The sequence below is a fragment of the Thunnus thynnus genome, chromosome 8 (genome assembly GCF_963924715.1).
Source record: "Thunnus thynnus chromosome 8, fThuThy2.1, whole genome shotgun sequence".
NCBI classification, from domain to species: domain Eukaryota; kingdom Metazoa; phylum Chordata; class Actinopteri; order Scombriformes; family Scombridae; genus Thunnus; species Thunnus thynnus.
In genome coordinates, this window is record NC_089524.1 from 25,497,475 (window position 1) to 25,515,628 (window position 18,154).

General features: G+C 40.5%; 3 protein-coding genes across 7 annotated transcripts in view; 1 reads left to right on the forward strand and 2 right to left on the reverse strand.

Annotated features, from left to right (window-relative positions):
* Nucleotides 1–351: 351 nt before the first annotated feature.
* Nucleotides 352–3,912, reverse strand: pigc (phosphatidylinositol glycan anchor biosynthesis, class C). The gene is made up of 3 exons (XM_067597478.1): nt 3,821–3,912; nt 2,566–2,797; nt 352–2,456 (listed from the first exon to the last, which is right to left on the reverse strand). Exons 2-3 carry the CDS (start codon nt 2,791–2,793, stop codon nt 1,800–1,802), a joined length of 885 nt encoding a protein of 294 aa, XP_067453579.1. The 5' UTR covers nt 2,794–2,797; nt 3,821–3,912; the 3' UTR covers nt 352–1,799.
* Nucleotides 3,913–5,628: 1,716 nt separating this feature from the next.
* Nucleotides 5,629–10,077, reverse strand: tmed5 (transmembrane p24 trafficking protein 5). The gene is made up of 4 exons (XM_067597479.1): nt 9,736–10,077; nt 9,021–9,118; nt 8,753–8,933; nt 5,629–8,033 (listed from the first exon to the last, which is right to left on the reverse strand). The coding sequence occupies exons 1-4, from the start codon at nt 9,922–9,924 to the stop codon at nt 7,815–7,817; spliced, it is 687 nt and encodes a 228-aa protein (XP_067453580.1). The 5' UTR covers nt 9,925–10,077; the 3' UTR covers nt 5,629–7,814.
* A 1,351-nt stretch (nt 10,078–11,428) lies between these two features.
* suco (SUN domain containing ossification factor) overlaps nt 11,429–18,154 on the forward strand; it is a 46,191-nt gene continuing 39,465 nt past the window's right edge. For all 5 annotated transcript variants that reach the window (XM_067597482.1, XM_067597483.1, XM_067597484.1 and 2 more), the window contains exon 1: nt 11,429–11,723. In XM_067597482.1, the coding sequence (XP_067453583.1) occupies nt 11,671–11,723 (53 nt within the window). In that variant the 5' untranslated portion in view covers nt 11,429–11,670. The remainder of the gene's footprint in view (nt 11,724–18,154) is intronic.

Genomic DNA, 18,154 nt, shown 5'->3' on the forward strand with positions numbered 1-18,154 from the left:
TGGAAACCCGGCTCTCTGAGGCGCAGGGAGGCCGCACAGATACAGGCTGCTCGACTGAACTTTGTGTTAAAGTCGGGCTTCATCTGCCGCTTACACCATGGCGCCACCACAGCAGTCAAAACCAGCTGTAAAGCCCGCCGCCACATTTCATAGCAAGCCGAGGAAAGGAGAGGTGAAGGTACGACACCTAGCGTCCACCGCTCACTGCTGTCACTGCATTCAAGCTTTATGGTGACACACACGTTATTTCGTGTTCACGCTATGAATTTCTTGGAAAGCTGGTTCACATGAAGGGTCCTAAATCAATAGTCTGGTTTGTTTATGTTGCATTGAAAGCCAGAACCAAGAAAGGAAAATGTACCGACGCGTAGCTGGACTTTATGGATTGAAACAAAAACAAAAACCTAAAAATAAACATGCAATGATTCCAGTCTCCTTCACAATGAATGCTGAACTAAACAGGAGAGTTCAGTGGCGCGGAATTTAATCAAAGTACTCCACTTAGCTTAAATCTCAGCAGCAGCAGCTATCATGGCAGAAAACTGTCGCTGTGCTGCTCCCTGTAGGTCGGAAATTTGGAAGCAGCATGAAAATTACAACAGGTGTTTCTCATCAACTGCAAAACGCCTACTGTGTGACGTCACCGGCTGAGGTTTGGGCTCAAGCCAACGTGGTTGAAGGTTTCAGTCCCTGCAGAGCAGCCCTGCAGCAGTTTTCTGCACTAGATGATCCACGGGAACTGGTGGTCCCGGGTTTGTATGTATGATACCACATTATTAGAAAGGAAGTAACGTCTACATGGAGGACCATAAAATTAAATAAAAGCAAGCAAACTGGCCCTCTAGACAAAACACAACTTGAAAACTCAGTAGTCTGTCAAAATTCAGTTTTTAGGTACAAATGTGCTGGCCTAAAATGTTAAATAGATTAAAACTGCAGTGTGTAGAACTTAGTGGCATCTAGCAGAATGGACTTGGCAGAAATTGAATATAATATTCATAAATATGTATTAATTAGTTTATAATCACCTGAAAATAAGAATTGCGTTTTCGTTACCTTAGAGTGAGCCCTTTATATCTGAAGAGGGAGCAGGTCATCTTCAATTTGTTGCAATCTACAACCTCAACACTAGATGCCACTAAATCTTACACACTGCACCTTTAAAATGAACCTCTGACAGTATTTGAGGCTATAATTGAATTATTGTGTATTACATTTTCACTTTAGTCCAGGTAGAAAATAATCCCTAAGTGTTTTATTAAATAACTTACAATGAGAATTCTCTTAATGGCAAAATCCCTTAAAATCTAACAATTCTCCTACTGAAATTTAATTTCAACATAGTTTGCAATGGAATTAGAGCCCTTGTTCATCAAGCCACTGAGTTAAACACAGTGCACCTGTCCATCCAGTCACAGCATCAACAACATACTATACATAATGGAATCTCCCACACATTAATTAAAACATCACTGATATCAAATAGGTGCATAGCATCAGAGTGTGTACAGTAATGTAAGACAGCATTTCACATTACTTTTCATACAAATTCTGAGGTCAACGGTTGAAAGACAGTAGCAGCTCAAACTTTAAAAACATCTTCATATTCTCTAGAAGAGAATAAGTTGTCATGGCTGTCCAAACACATGTGGACCAATGATAAGAGTTAGCGTCTGTCCGTTTGAATGTGCAGCACCGATATAATACTTCAGGCTGACAGTAAATTCATTCATACAAAGTTTACCGTTGGCTTACACCTTAAAAGTCAGTTTGGTCAGGAGAACTCTGCACTCTGTCCGTTAGTGAAGGAAGCGGCTGAGGTCCTCGTGAATTTCAGCCTCATCCCAGGGTCCCTGGATGTTGTCCTTATGCCTCTGCAGCCTGACTAGCAGCAGGGGACAGAGCAATGTAACACTCATCAGCGCTAGGGCGAAGAGCACGGCTCCGCCTGATGACTGGGACCCCAGTCCACCTACGCCTCCGATGCACACTCCCACACACACTCCAGTAAACTGGCGAGGAGCGTTCTCCCTCATCCTCTGCAGCAAGCAGGGCCACAGGGCAAACACCGCCAGGGCACAGCTGAGCATGGCGAAGGTGTGCAGAGCGCCGGGTAACCTGGAAGCTAAACACACAGATGCAAACAAGGCTGCATTTAAGGAGAGGCTACCCGGGGGTGAGGGCTGAGCGTAAGGGAACGACACCAGGTGGGCCAAAAGCATCACAGCGGACATGGCATACACTGTGTCCGTACTCACGGACTCTGTTAGTGTCTTTAGAACTGGCGAGAAGCCAAAGGTGAAAGAAAGGAAAATAGTGGCACTCTGTAAGTCAGCCAGACGAGTCCGCGGCTCACACCCCGATTCAACCTGAGACGTCAAGGCTTGGTACAGTCCATACCCCAGCAGGGCACATACAAGGCTGGTCCACAGCAGTGTCTCAGGGGACAGGAGACCCTAAGAGGAAAGCAGAGAAGTGGATTAATTACGCATTTAATGAACATTAGTTCATACAGAAAGACCCAGTGTGCTCTACAAGGTCCATGGAGCTTTTCTAAAGCTTTACCTGCTCCATGTAGAGCCAGAGGGTGATGAAAATGGCCACGCAGGACAGTTGCTGTCCCACAAAGCCTGCTTCTTTCACCACAGCCCAGTAGCGGTACTGCCGGATGCCCTCATTCCTCCGCAATTCCTCCAGGAACCTCTGGTCCACATAGTTATCAGGGAATGGCTGGCGCTCCCATAGCACCTTCCTCCAGGGCACAGCTGGACCCGGGGCACTGTCTGGCCCCATCACCCTGACCACAAACACACATAGTCAGATTTATGTGTAGGCATATTTGATCCACTGCTCACAGTCGCTGGTGCACTACAAATTCAATACTCACTATTATTTTAACCACACACACAGCTTTACAGACAAGGCTTTTCTACCAACCAGGTAACTTGCCACAGACCTAAAAACTCCAGACTTACTGGTGTGAACTAGTTTGTGCTAATTTATTTGAATAGTTTAGGGAATATCCAGCATTATAGCAAAATATAATGTCAAAATCTAGTTTCAATACCATCATTATTTCAGTCTTGAGCTTACATACTGCACATTCACATTAATTGAATCAGTGGTTCTCAAACTGCAGTCCGGGGACCCCCAAAAAGGGGGAATGATTTATTTTCACTACAATTTAATCCATAAATAACACAATGACAGAATGTATGACTATTTTGGTCATGGGTTTCATACACTTTCTGTAATAAAACATCTAAAAGCAAAAATCTCATCAGACAGGGGTCCATGGTTTAATTTGTGTCAGTTCAGGGGACCTTGATGTGAAAAGGTTTGAGAGGCACTGAATTAAATAATTCATTTAGGTTTAATCAAATCACCACACAGCAGACAAGGGGCCAAAGAGAATCCCAGCATAGAAAAACTGGACACATTAAACAGAGTAAAGGAGGCCTAATGAGATTCATAAAAAGACAAAAGTATATTTTGTCAAGAGTTTGCTGGATTATTTATCACGTGATAGATAATTTCTCCTGAATACAGATAGCCTCAGTTAGTTTCAAGCTTTCGATGGGTCTGAAGCTGTCATATAATGGATTTTTTGCATTAATGATTTCCTCAACAGCTCTGTGACAAATGAAAGCTACTTGCAGTTGAATCTGTTGAGAGTTTTTGGCGGCTTGCTGGTGCTGCTAGAATGAAACTACCGCTAAAACCAGACATGGCTTATATATACGGGTCTATGTGAGCATTAACATGTTGACAATCTGCTGAACGAGCCCCATAATTGTCCAAAAAAGATCCTTTCACCTACCTGGGATTTTGCTCGGTGCCGCTGCTACAATCTGATGATCATTGTCCCGGAAGTGAAGCTGTTTCTGAGAGCTCACAGCGCCCCCTGTTGTTGGTTATAAAATAAAGCACCAAGCCAGCTGTCAGTCAGCCACAGCTGTCATGAATGCTGATTGCACTACGTAACTATGTTTTGTTGCTGGGTAGTAAGCGATATTTCCTAATTGCTTATGCCTAAAAAGAAATAAAATGGCTGTTATTCCCTTCAAACTTTGCTTTTGTGACCTGGTCTGTGATATTTTGAAACTTAGCTATTTCCAATGGAGAAACATCGAATTTGCATCGTCTCACTATCTGAACACCTGACTTTCCGTATTGGCATTAAGGGGAATTTGTGACTGAATATCTACTGACAACATAAATGTGTGTTTGTGGCAATGAGAGAAATATTTTAAGTCTTCGCAAACTTGCAAATGGCTGGTAGACAACTACAAAAAGTCAGTATACATAAAGTCAGAAAAAAACAACATATGAATCACCAGATACAATGATGGAAGACTATATTTGGGGGCTGATTGGTGAGAGTGATTTACAGTATAATCGTAAATCTTGAATAACTACAGACTTCTAAATCCTTTGTGCTCACTTTTATATAACTTTAGTATAAATACGTGTTCATTTAGATTTTTTATGACTTTATGTGAATGAAAATGTGCAAATAGGTTCATTTCAAAATATCACTGTCCTGCTCACAAAAGCTAATTTTGAAGGGAATAACAGCCATTTTCTATACTTCTTAGGCATAAGCAATTAGGAAATAACACTTTCTACCCGGGAACAAAAAACAAGTAAAAATTAGATACACGGTGTTACTTCATCTTCTTCTCTTTGACTAGGTGTCTGTGATAAACATATGTTGCCCCTTCTCTGTTGACATCTTAAGGCCCAACACACAGACTAACAGGTAAACGTAGCATTTTAAACTTAAATTATTCTCACAATGCTGATGGTTTGTGTCTCCTTTTAGAGTTGTTTACCATGTTGACCATTAAATTTGATCAATATTCTTGTCATATAGCTGTGTCCCAGCGCATAGACCACAGGCTCCCGTTTCTCAGGTGAGGAGGAATCAGGCAGTTTCAAAGGAACCACACACAGCAACCACCACGGTAAATTCTGCCAACTCAAAGAAACCTGGGATGTGAACAAATGTGAAATCTTGCAGTTCCACTTTGTGAGAGGGAACATTTACACTATGACACAGTCACAAACCGTCTGAGTCTCTTTACTAATCCACTGAGGTGTCTTTTTGTTGCTGCGTGCTTATGTCTGTAACATATAATCTATATCTTTAACTCTAGTTGCAGACGGGATCATGTCTTAACAGAGACGGTGTTTGCAGAACTGGATCATCCACACATCATCTGATAGGCCAGTAAGTGTCATGAGTTTGATTCTGTGGGGATAGTGTGGTGATGATGATGACCAAATCAAACAAACCCTATCCTGCTTCCTTTTCCTTCAGCTCCCCTCAGCTACGTCCGCGGCGCTTAGCAGGGGTCTCTGATTCTGCACTAAAAGAGTGTCTAATCATCAGACCTCTGCACAACCAGATCCAGAAGACACCAGATGGACGAGCAGCTCTGTGATTTAGATGCTGCAGCTGGATAAAGCTCTGACTGTCCTAAAGGTTTTTGCATGACTGTTTAATGTTGTCTTTGTGTGGTGTTTACAGTGCATATAAACAGTACAAAAGGTCAGTAAAATAATTCAGGTTTGTGAGCAAATACATTCTTTCTGTTCAGTAGAAAAAACAACATCACACAGAGGTCAGAAAAGGGTATTATTGTTTAATTTATACACATTTACAACTACAACAACATAAATTGAATAAATATCTTATGTCCCATTGCCTCTCCCGCACAGCTCCATCAGGGTGGTAAACATGACTTTTCAAAGACAGTGTGGCTGTAGTCAAAATCCTACTCAGTAACACAGAAATACTTTTTTAAAATATGTAGTAGGTTTTATTTTTGTAGAACTTTAAAGCACTTTAAAAGATAAATCAAAACCCTGCTATCACTTCATATAACTAATCCATCACTTGTGAGATATACAGGATCTCCACATACAGTACTTCAATCATTTAAACACTGGAGACCACAGTGAGACCAGATGGGCAGAGAAACTATAAGCACTTAAACTGAGGCAGAGGTTGACCTTTCCTTATATGTGTGATTATGCAGGGACACACAAAACTCCAGTTTGTTGTTATGGCTGAACAGTATCATTTTAACACAGTTTGACTGATCAAAGTTTGGTTTACAGCACTTCCAACATAAGGCTGTTTTCGTAAAAGCATGAACTCACTGTATGATCTTTGTCTTACAGCACAGGACAAATTCAAAGCCCCGTCAGAAGATGGCAACATGGAGCTATCATGAATCAAACACATAAATAAACAGCTCGCACACTGCAGGGCTCCAATGTCTACTCATTTATTGTACCAAGGTGACTTTTCAGGCACGACTGTTCTTCATTAACACAGAGCTTTCATCCAGGTTTCAACTGTGGAGTTCAGTGAATACCAATATATGAAAATGCTCTCAGCAACCATAATCACAAGCCACAGTATCAACTTAATACTACACAAGCAGCCAACGAGAAAAATCTCTTGATCAGTGCTTCTTAACACACATATGAGGACAGGTCGTGGACCCATCTCTGGTGGGATGAACCCAAAATATTAAATTATCCTAAGTACATGAAGACAAAAAAAAATGTTGTTCTGTGGCATCAGAGGCAGTGCAATGATTAGAGGGCAGTTTATAGTGTTGGCTGATAAAATGTTAATATCAGATCAAATACAGATACAAGCATCTTTTTTTAAAAAAAAATGCTGATGTAGCCAAGGCAATGAATGGCATATCAAACTGAGCAGTGCTCCAATGTAACAGTGGTAATGACCTTCCAGATGTCAGTAAAGTTAGAAATAGACTGTCACCAGAGAGACAAGCAGACCCAACATCTTCACACACTAGGTGGCTGTAAGTAGACACCCAACAGCAGTGAGGCTTTACAGCCGCGGGTTAGCAGAGCTGGCTGCCATTTAAACCACAAGCACACAAGTCACAGCAGAGAAGTAGGACAGTAGTCATTAAGAGATTTGGAGATGACCCATTTCCATTTCTCCTACTCCACTGTCCCTTGGGTGCCAAGGAGCAGCATTAGCAGCGTCTCGCTACCTGAACACCTGACTTTTCAGTATTGGCATTAAGGGGCATTTGTGACAGAATATCTATTGACAACATAAATGTGCGTTCGTGGAAATGAGAGAAATATTTTAAGGCTTCACAGACTTGCAAATGGCTGGCAGCCAAATACAAAACACTAAGGCATCTCAGCAACACACAAAGATCATTTTTTGAGAGTACAACTAATGTGTGGGGAAGACATGTTGATGGATTGGTTGCACTCACCACTCCAGTTTGGGAGAAATAAATCAAATTCTTCAGACACCATACCATTTCTTCATCTAGTTCAGCTTAATACTCAAATAAAAACATGTCCAAAGAAAAAAAAAGGACATTTTTGCAATTGGCCACTGGCCTTATAACTTTAGGCTCTGTTAGAAAAATAGTCACATCATTAGCATGATTGTTATGTCACTTTTTTGTGTAGAATTACAGCAGCTAAAGAGATCTATAAAAGAATATACAAGTTTTAAAGAGAGACAGAGACTTTTTCGAGTAAAGAGACAGAGGTTGACAAGTAGAGGGGGCTGACAGTTCCTGTCCCACACCAGGGACTCCCACTGTCCCACAGACTCCAGTGGACTGAAGACCAGAGCAAAAACAGTGGCTAATTTGTTGTTAAGGATGTCAAAACGTCTGTGTGTGTGCATATGTATATGTATATGTGTCATCAAGTCAGGAGATCTTCTGAAATAATCCTCAAGGTATTTGTGAGGAAGCATGTTAGTTTCTCTCTCTCTGTCACCCCCATTTGGGATGGTGTTATGTACGAATTTTCCTTTTATCTTCGAACAGCGAGCGGACTAGGTAGACCTGAACCGCTGATACCAACAGCATAGTAATGAGATTGATCACCGACCAAAAGTTCACCCTGTCAAAGTTACTCTCCTGGAGGTTCCTGTCACGAGCCTCGAATGCTCGAAGCACCGTCTGGATCTGCACACTTTTGCCCAGCCGAGACTTCACGTTGTTGATGGTGTCCTGAAGGAGAGGAGCCAAACAGGTCAGATTGAGTGGGTCTGAGACTGTAGTTAATACAAAAACTGTCCAACAACATTGTTTGTCTTTGTACCTGACCCAAAGTAAATACATTAACTACAAAGCAGAGTGATAAAAATGAGAGTTTGATCTCTAGGGGCAGCTCTATGTTTTCTAATTAAAGCAGCTCAATCTGGTGTATTACTTTTTCCATTAGAAAACAACATGCTCCACAGCTGGTAGATACATTTCCTGTCTCTTACTAAGTGACGCCCAAGTGACTTCTGACACAAATTAAGGGGGTTTCTGGTGAGGGGGTGGTGCAGGCTACTGTCGTGCAAGCTGAAACAATTGGCTGCTCTGAGCAAATAAGTGAAAGTTCATGACATTGTTTATTCTTGTGGCATTTTCCTTGTGACTTTGCCTGTATGTGGAGGATTGCAATACTATCTTGTTGGCAGCATATTAGGTCACTTTGCACCACATGTGTCATACTGCGAGCATAGGTGGCACACTGACAAATATCTCAATAGCAGTCAGCAGAGGGACAAAGTCTAAAATACACAGAGAGGAAACACAAACTTCTCACCGGTGCCATCCATGTCCAAAAGTTCCCACGATACACAAACCCATTGACAACTCTTGAGCATGTTTCATGTCAAATTTGACCTTTTCTAAATAACATGAGATAGAGAGAGATATCAAACTAACTGCACTCTCACCATGATGTCTTCCAGCTTCATGTCCAACATGTCTGTTCCATGGACATACTCCTTCCAGTCGTCTGGGTCCTCATCTGCATCCATGTTGTCCATGATCAACTCAAAGAAGATGATCTTCTCAGAGACGGTACTGAAGGTGTTGTCAAAGCAGAACATGTAGTCTCCATCCTCAGTTTCAACGCTGAGAAAAAAGCAGAAAGCACACCATAAGAGCTTGCACATGTCTTTGTCATTCATTTATGTCTCTCAGGTGGTCTATGTGACTTACGTGTGCACTCCATCTGACTTGTGATAGTCACTGAACAGTATCTGGCCAGAAGGAGAGGAGATGAAGAAATCTACATCGAGACCTGCACCATCTAATACCTGTGGGCGGTGGAGGACACACACTTGAGAAGTGGGTTGTGTGGGTTGACATTTCTCCTGGGTGTGTGTAGCAGCACTCAATTTCTGTAGTACTTCATACATGAAATGTGAGGAATTCTAGGTTTAGATAATCCTCTGAAAGTCTGCTACATTCTCCACTTGAAGCAAAAAGCCTGGAAACCTTGTCCTCCAAAAGTAGACAATACAACAGATAGGTAAAATGCTTGGGATGTCTCCCACAAGCAAAAACAAATGGCAACACCCTGACTTTGAGATTTATTCAGTGCTGTAAGCTACGCACAAAGACTAGCATAACAGGTTCCCAACAATATGTAAATCAAGGTGTAAGCCACATAACTTGCTGCTTCTATTGCACAATAGACAATTTTACATAATATGGACATATGCCAGTGTAGTTTGTATCAACGTACCTCACACAACATAGCAACATACTGCAATACATGCATATTAACCCAAAATAAAAAGGGATAATCAACAGGTTTAACAAGAGTAACGTTATGTCAATGTTGACTCTCATACAGAGAGCTAGTTATGGTTTGTTCAGCTAAATTTACAATTTTATACAAGATTATCTGAGTAGTGAGAATCTTAATGACCTGATATTCAATTTCCAGTGAGGCACCTTTCTTCATAGTCTGGTAGAAACACTCCTTTCGACCGGCGGGTAGAGTAAATGTGAAGTCGCTGTCCAGAGACTGAGAGAAGGACGCCAGCACCATAAACGTCTCCGAAACTAGAGCAACAAACACGGACAGGACACACAGCAACATCCGGGCTGTCTCCATGGTCAAGCCTGCAAGCCTAAAAGTCAAAAAGAGACAAAGCGGTGTTACAGTAGCCAGCTACTGTGTCGGTATGTGGGCGGCCAGTAAGCTAGTAGTGTTCGCCCAAACTTCACTACTGTTGAAATGTTCTCACTCAGGACTGCAGACTGTCGATAGTTCAGGACCCCGCCGGTTTAAAAAAACAACTTTTTAAAATTTATTGCTGAAAAACAATGTCACATCAATTCTCCGTTCTATTTTAAGCTATTTATGTAAGTCATTTTTTATCATCATGTTCAACAGTCGACGCTAGATGTAATAAAAACTACAGGCAAATTGATAGGGTTCTTGTCGAATTGCACTTTGGGTAATGCAGTTTTTGTTTTGTTGTTTTTGTTCCACGAGGCTTAAACTGGGGGAACAAAATTAAATACTATTAATAATAAAAGTGTGACTGACCAATACAAGTACCCTAACCAAATGGGGTCTTTTTTGGTGTGTGTGTCTGTGTGTGTGTGTGTGTGTGTGTGTGTGTGTGTGTGTGTGTGTGTGTGTGTGTTTGGGGGTGGGGGTGGGGATTCATATGGGATTATTAACATAAATTCCCACAATCTTATATTTGTACATCTGTGATCTTTGATCCACATTAATGATTATTATCATCATAATTGCACACTGCATATACTGTTTACTCCTGGTCAATATTTTGTACATTTCATCTCATTCTCTTCAATTTAAATTTAAACCTGTAGCAGCTCTTCTCACTTACATCATCAAATAAATTTTACATCTTGTTTTATTGTAAATTTCTTTCTTTCTTCTTATATCATTTTGGACTACCTAATGTTGTGTATATTTTTGACTGTTATGCACCACAACACTAAGACAAATTCCTTGTATGTACAAACCAACTTGGCAATAAACCTGGTTCTGATTCCGATCTGATATGATGTTGCTATAATTTTAATGATCGATGAATTCCACAGAAGACTGTCTGGCCCATTAAATGAAACAAGATTAAATTATATGATTTATGTCAGAAAAACTGAAATAATACAATTTGCTGCACCAAGCATTGACCTTTTTCTCTTTTAAATAACCAATGCTTGCTTTGGAAAAATCTGGATTTTAAAAATTATACATTTTAATACTATGCGAAGGTGTTTTGCAGTGTTGAAGAGAAAAAGTACACAGTGTTCACTTTCCCTCGAGCACTCACACTTCATCCAGTGATTTGAACATGAACATGATTGCCTTTACAGAAACAAAGGTATCAATACAAGTCATTCATAATGAATAGTTTGACGTTGGAAGCTTGTGCAATAACTTTGAATATTGCGTGCTTTAATGATTTGCTTATCAAAAGATAGATGACGCGTCCCGCTTCACAGCTTCCAACTCACCCCCAGTCCAGTGGGCGGTGATCTTGTCAAACAAGATTTTCATAAGTCTCCTCTGATTGGTCGACAAATAAATATCTCTGTTTTTATTGGTCGGTCGTAGAGCAGGGGTTGAACATACCGAGAGCCAGCTACCCGTCAACAGCAGTAGCAACAAGAGCTGAAAAAGACGCGGACAACTGGACCACACGATGATAATTAGCACACCTCCAGTTTAGGCTTTAGGAACAGACTACAGTTGTTTGTTAACTTGTAACTAACACAGGGCCTCAGCCGACTAAAAAAAGCTTGTCTTCGGTGTATTGTGAAGCCACGAGAGATCAGAAAAACCCCAAAGAGCGAGGATGTTGGTCCCCGCGGGAAGATAATGAAGAGGCTGCGCGTTTTGTTGGTGTGCCTCATTGTAGCTCTCCTGTGCTGGTAAGCTTAGCCCGACATTTCTATCTCCATTCTCATTATTAATGAAGTGTCAGTCAAATGACAGCTATAACAAAAGATGAACCACGTTTCGTGATGATCTTTCCGTCCGTCGCGTCCCTCTGCTTGATGTGTTTTGCCGCATAATATCCGTCAGTCATCATTGTTCAATGACATGAATTATCCTTCCATTGAGCTAGCATCATCAGCTAACTACTTAGTTACAATGTGGTGTGATATTTAGTTGATCTGTAAGTCAGAAAAAGAGCCTTGAGAAGGGACTTGGCAAAATTGGTTGACAAAGTTTGTTGTTTAAATGGCTTTTAGGTGGTTGGTCGTTTAGTTAGCCAGCTGTTGAATAGCAGCATTGCTAGCTAACATTAACCGATGAAGTTGTGATGTTACACAAATGTTTCTTGTCTGGTGGCCAGTAACGGTCATGTTGATCCAAAAATAACTTGACACTGACAAGTTCTGTATCCTGTCTTTCCCAGGATTGATAATACCGCAATTATACTTTCTCTCTGTATAACGTAACGTTCAACTAACCATTATTTTATTGTGATTTAATCAAATTATTTATGTCTACCAAAAGACCTTGTCAAATCCACTTCACCAGATAGTAAAGTCCAAACTGATGTTGTCATTGTTTGCCTAATTAAAAAATCACTAAAACAAACAATCAGTGGTCCAAACTTAAAAGGTTTCAACCTTCAGTCATTAACCAGTAGATATTAAACCCACTGCAAAACGCTGAGAAGTGACAGTCAATATAAAGGTGGGAACACAATGTAAAATGATTAATTAAACACAATTATTCTTGCACAGATGTCACAGATATATGTTATTACTTTCCACAATGTCAGTGAGTTCCATTATTGTAAATGGTGATTGTAAGTCTTCTCCAAATGTACACAGAGGTGACATCTGGTAGATCACCTCAACTCATGACTTTGTTTAATCCCATTGGCACGGAGCAGGTAGCAATATACAGGGTTTGTGAAATGAGATTAACAAGTCAGCTAATATGTCACCTTTATCCAGATTGGTTACTCAGGTCAGGAGCAGCTAACTATCCAGTGTGTGGCCTGCTGATGGCACACTTCTTTCTCCACTGCCCTGATCATTTGTATGTGATAGCCATTCACTATCATTTAATTTAATTGTATAGAGGGTAGATGGACTGTATAATCTGACTCATAATAAGCAAATACATGATACCTTTGGTGGATTATTAGTTGTAGAAAGTACCAACTAAGGTTTGTACATCTCGAAAAACTGAGCTTGTAAAATTATACTCTTAATTCAGATGTGTTGTCACTTCTTTCATTATGATGTTTCCAGGAAATGATAACCTAACACCTGTGATAGGAATACAGACCCATCAATGGTTCTCTAGTGGTGCGAAATGATCGTATCCATTTATTCATACTTGAATGTTCCTGATCATTATAGTGTAAAACCAGTTCTGTTTTTTTTTCTCTGTTTCCTCATAGCATTGGAAATTGATTTTAGTGCTCATGTTTTATTGATCATGACAAGGATTAGCGTTGCGTAATGTCTTCATCAATAAGTAAAACATTCTGAAGCATAGAATTTAATATACTGCCTCAATAGTTTTCCTGTTTTGCAAAAGAGATGCACATTGGTATAAAATAAGTATAAATATTTGGTCAGACTGGTAGTTCAAAAGGAAAAAATTCTAGCTTGCTGGTTGCTGAATTACAAACTGTATCAGACAACGATAAATCATCCTCTTAGTCTCAGCCTTAGGTTATTTGTAACCCTTGTACTTTTTTCTGAAGAAAAAGAGATTAGATTATTTTAAAAGGCTTTAGATATTTCTTAGATAAGATTCAACATACTATTGACTGAAGGAGCAACAGTAGTTAGTCATTTAAATTCAAATAAGGTTTAAAGGAATATTGAATTATAAATTAAATCAATGAATGAGAGAGCCTTCAGTCCCTGGTAACAACTGGAAAGATTGAAGCCTTGCATGTCAGGTGTTTGCTTGTTTAAAATGTTGGTGTACTTTTTTAACTTCCCCCACAAACGAACTAATAACCATGCAACAACACGCACAGGCTTCATTACTAATGCAAGCCCTTTTTAACGTGCTGCTGTCGGCTTCTCGCTCCCCTGTGCCAACTCTCACACGTCGCAGTGGGAACAGAGAAATGGGGAATGCAATCCTTGCAGTAATCCTAAGGTTTCCAAGGCAGCAGTGATTTTAGGCAAAGGAAAGTGGCTCTGTATCGGGAGATTTGTGGCAAAGGACTGTGGGGGGCATCATTCAGTAATAGTGCCTCACCTGCTGTTTTTAATAACCCTGTGCTGGTTGAAATGGTCACGGCTAATGTTGATATTTCTGGTTCAGGTTCCATGTTTTTATTTGTTTCTTGGTTTAAAAAAAAAAAAAAAAAAAAGCAGCAATGTGAAGTCTTGTCCTCTGTGTGTTACTGTGAGACTGCTGTAGCCGGTCGGCAGTCAGCTAGAGATCTTCATGCTGCAGTGCTCAAAGAAGCATAGCAGACTGTATTCAGTGTGTGTTATGCTGCCCCTTCACTCACACAGTCAGCAACAGGGGTCTTACTGTGCGTTCAGTATGCTAGCTCAGGCTGTTGACATCAGCATCTCTGGGGAACCTGTGCGCATGTGTACATGAGTGTTTGTGTGAGGGTGCACGTTTCCAGCCAGGTTGATTGTCAGTAATGATTACTTACCGCAGACGTATACATTACTTTCTCCCCATTTAGATTTTAACTGTAGTGCCCTGATGTCAGCTGACTGAGGTGTGTCAGCACCCCTCTCAGATCACATCCGTCTGTTGATTATATATTCTTTAAAACTGCCCAATAGACAAATAAACAATTGGATTTTGTCTTATTGTATTTGCACAGGGGCATGTTCTTGTCATCAGATTCTATCCTTGTGTCATAGGCTTATTAGTTTCACAGCCGTTTGAAGATTATTGTTATCATCTAATGTGATTAGCACTCATGAGATATCTGTTCAGCCAACTGACCAGCTAGGGATCTTATATTATATTCTAATAGGCTAAAGACTTTTTTTAATCAGCCACATTACAATTCTCAGATCATGTGCGGGTAAATGAAGTTGTACACATGGTGCTGCTGATTTGCTTGACTATTGTATAATTTTGCCTTTGAGCTGTTAATTAGTCTTTTAGCCAATTAAATGACCTTGACACAGTTGAGATTTCTTTAGGATACTGTGGTGTGTTTCTATTTTGATTATAACACTCAAAACAGGTGTTAGGAGGTTTCCGCTGTATGTTTTGACACCAGTCCTGTAAGAGAACACTGCAGGGTTTTGCTGGTCCAACCTGTTTCCTTTCCTAGATCATCTATAGAATGAGATGGTCTATATATGGGCTTCGACTGGCTTCCTGCTGCAGGATCATGTTTTCCCAACCCATAGCTTCAGGTCTTAAGCAATCCTGCTTGTGAACGTGAACAAGAGCTCACAATCAGTTAACAAGCTAAGTGAGTTTATCCAATATAGAGTCAGGTAAATTCCAGTGTGAAGCCTCAGAAACTGAATCACTTTCTTGTGAGTCCCCTCCTGGGTAATGGTTGTACATAAACAAAGGCTTAAAATATTTCTTGTCTGTGAGTTCCTTTGTGTGAACGATGTCCTCTGTAACCTTCTCATAGGAAATGTGAGCGCTGCACAGTGAAGAAAACCAGTAAATAGCTAGAGGACCCTCTCGTTAAAAGAACTACGTGTTCTGCCACATCATAAAAGTTCCCTTTTTTGGGCAGTTGTTACATAAGAAGATCCTCCTTGTGTTGCCCATCAGTGCCCAGAGAGCCTGTTGCCACTGATAGTACTGCTTGTGTTTCTCACTAGTAGATACTCACCAGCACCTGTACTGGGCACTGAGAGTGATTAATGGAGAAACAGAGAAGGCTCTGTGTGTGTTTTGGCTACTCTGGCCATGAAAGGGGGGATGGGGTTGAAACTCGAAGGTAACAAAGCCTGCCTTGGGACAAGACAATGTGGCTTACTTTAGCCTTCTCCCGAAGCTCATCACCTCCCAGCTATTCATTTCATCCAGCCTTCTTGTTGTAACTTTTATGGTCCTGTAATACCATCTGGCTGCTGTGATTTACAGCATGTGTGTCCTTACACGTGTTTATTTTTTTCCTCTCCTCTAAGCTCTGCCATCATTAGCAGACTCCCTTTTTTTTGCTGTTGTTGCCCAGTTGTTGTCCAGCTGAAGGCCCAGGCCTTGTGAGTGCAGACTAATCAAAGAGTGAAGGAACAACTGCAGTGTGAAAGTGTATACCTTTTGGTATTCACCTTGTTTCTACCGCATTTCAGCAATTTTAACAGCACATTGCCACATTCTGACCTCATGTTGAGTCAGAGTCTGGTGTTTGGAGGAGTGTGATCAGTAAAGTGATTAACCTAACTTAGAGAACTTGAAATACATTGCCCATTCATGTATAATCTACACTAACCATTATGATATCAAGAGCTGCAATGATGAGTCATTTGTCAGAAAAATAACCTGCAATCATTTTGATAATTGATTAATTGATTTGTCATTTGTCAAGCAAACTGAAGCAATTAAACATTTTGGGGTTTTGGACAAAACACAGAATTTGAATTTGAACTTGTGATGTGTGTTTTTCACTGCTGTCTGACACCTTACAAGCTAAATGATTAATTGATTGGAAAAAATAATCATTAGATGAATTGAAAATGAAAATAATCTTTGGTTGCAGCCCTAATGTAGTCTCAAGGACATCATTGATATCAATTTAGAATGAGTTGCCGATGTCTGAACCCTCTCACTTATGCATAGGCCTCCACGTTGGTACAGGTCATGTGCATGACACACATGTTGAAACACACATGCACAGATAACACATGCATGATCTCATGACATTGTATCCACATATACCTACTTTGACCAAGTGCAACGGTGTAAACACACTAGGCTGTATTATATCTAAGGTGCTCTGTCTCAAACATAGGAATCTAAAGCATTGATTAACTAACAAAGAATGGAATCCGATATGTTTCTAAAGCAAAACAAAAAAGGCACAAGGTTATCTGTCAGAGCAGACATAACATTTGACCTGCGTGTCAAAAAAAGGCAGAATCATCAACTTCAGGCTCAGGCTTCTTGTTTTCCTTTCCATGTCTCACTGGCACATGAAGCAACATGTCACCCATCAGCACAGCCCCTTGCATTGTTCAAACGCAGGGCTATTTTCAGTCTGAATCCCCGTTAAGTCAAATACATTTATTTGACAATTCTGAATGTATCGTATAAGAGTTGCTTTGGGTTTTCAAATTGAATTTTTTTTTTATGAGGTAACTATTGATTGGTCAAAATAATAATCAACAGATTAATCAGTCTTAAAAATGATTGCATCTCTAAATCAGATTTTATTTTGATCAGCGGTTGGCAGCTTGTTAAATGTACAAATGTGTTGGGATCAAATCATCTATAAGACTTCTTTCATTTGCCTGGCTGAGGTGTGTCTACTCAGCTGACAGTAGTCGCATTATACCTTGAAAATCCCTGAATTTAAATTTAGCTATAAAAGGTTTCTCTTTTCGATACTGCTGCTTCTGTTTTCAGAGACTAGCGGCTCAGGAACTGAGAGTTCATCTTTCCGTTGTTTTTGTTGTAGAAGGCCAAGGTCTAGCACTGCAGGCTGGCAGCTCTGGTTTTATCTGGGGAGACAGAGCTGAACTGGCACTCCAGAGCACACTATTGTTCCTGCCCACTGGCCATGGAGACTGCTGAGCACACTGAGCTCTCCAGCCTACCAGCCTCCCTGGCTCCCTGCTACCCGTCAGTCTTTATGTTAATGCTGGTACCTCTTTATAACATGAGTCATGTGAAGTAGTCAGAGTGAGCCAACACCTGAGGTAGAGCCGGTGTTATTAGGTGAAGTGACCACACCGGAGTGTCTAAGTCAAGAGCTCAGAGGTAGGGCTGGGTAAAAACAATCACAAAACTGAATAGCAATAACAATTTCCTAGATAATAACAATGAAAAGATGACACTTGTTGTGAGTCTGGTGCGTGTAATCTTAATCCAGACTGCAGTTCAGACAATAATACCATGCTGTTTGTTTTCACTTCTCACAACTGTGGCAAACAGAAAGTAGTCATTGATTGGTAGAGAGAGAGAGAGAGAGGGAATAACCAAGGAGTAGAATCCCTACAAACCGGCTAAGTAGTTTGATATAACAGTATTTGAGTAAAGTCTGAATGAAGACAGTTATATCTGGTTTTATTTCTGAGGGAAAACAAAAATAACAAAAAAAATCTCGATAAAACATCTAAAAGTGTCTCTTCAACATTCTTTGCCTTAAGTAAAAACCGAAGAAAATGTTCAGTTTCAGTTTTGTGTTAGTCCATCGTGTTTCTCACTTCCTTTACTC

Excerpts from the sequence above, each read along its gene's own strand:
- pigc (XM_067597478.1), bottom strand. The coding sequence starts at position 2,793 with ATGGGGCCAGACAGTGCCCCGGGTCCAGCTGTGCCCTGGAGGAAGGTG. Across the intron at positions 2,457-2,565 it reads TCTGGCTCTACATGGAGCAG|GGTCTCCTGTCCCCTGAGAC; the intron begins GTAAAGCTTTAG and ends CTTTCCTCTTAG.
- tmed5 (XM_067597479.1), bottom strand. The coding sequence starts at position 9,924 with ATGGAGACAGCCCGGATGTTGCTGTGTGTCCTGTCCGTGTTTGTTGCT. Across the intron at positions 9,119-9,735 it reads CACTGGAAATTGAATATCAG|GTATTAGATGGTGCAGGTCT; the intron begins GTCATTAAGATT and ends CACCGCCCACAG. Across the intron at positions 8,034-8,752 it reads TGAAGCTGGAAGACATCATG|GACACCATCAACAACGTGAA; the intron begins GTGAGAGTGCAG and ends CCTCTCCTTCAG.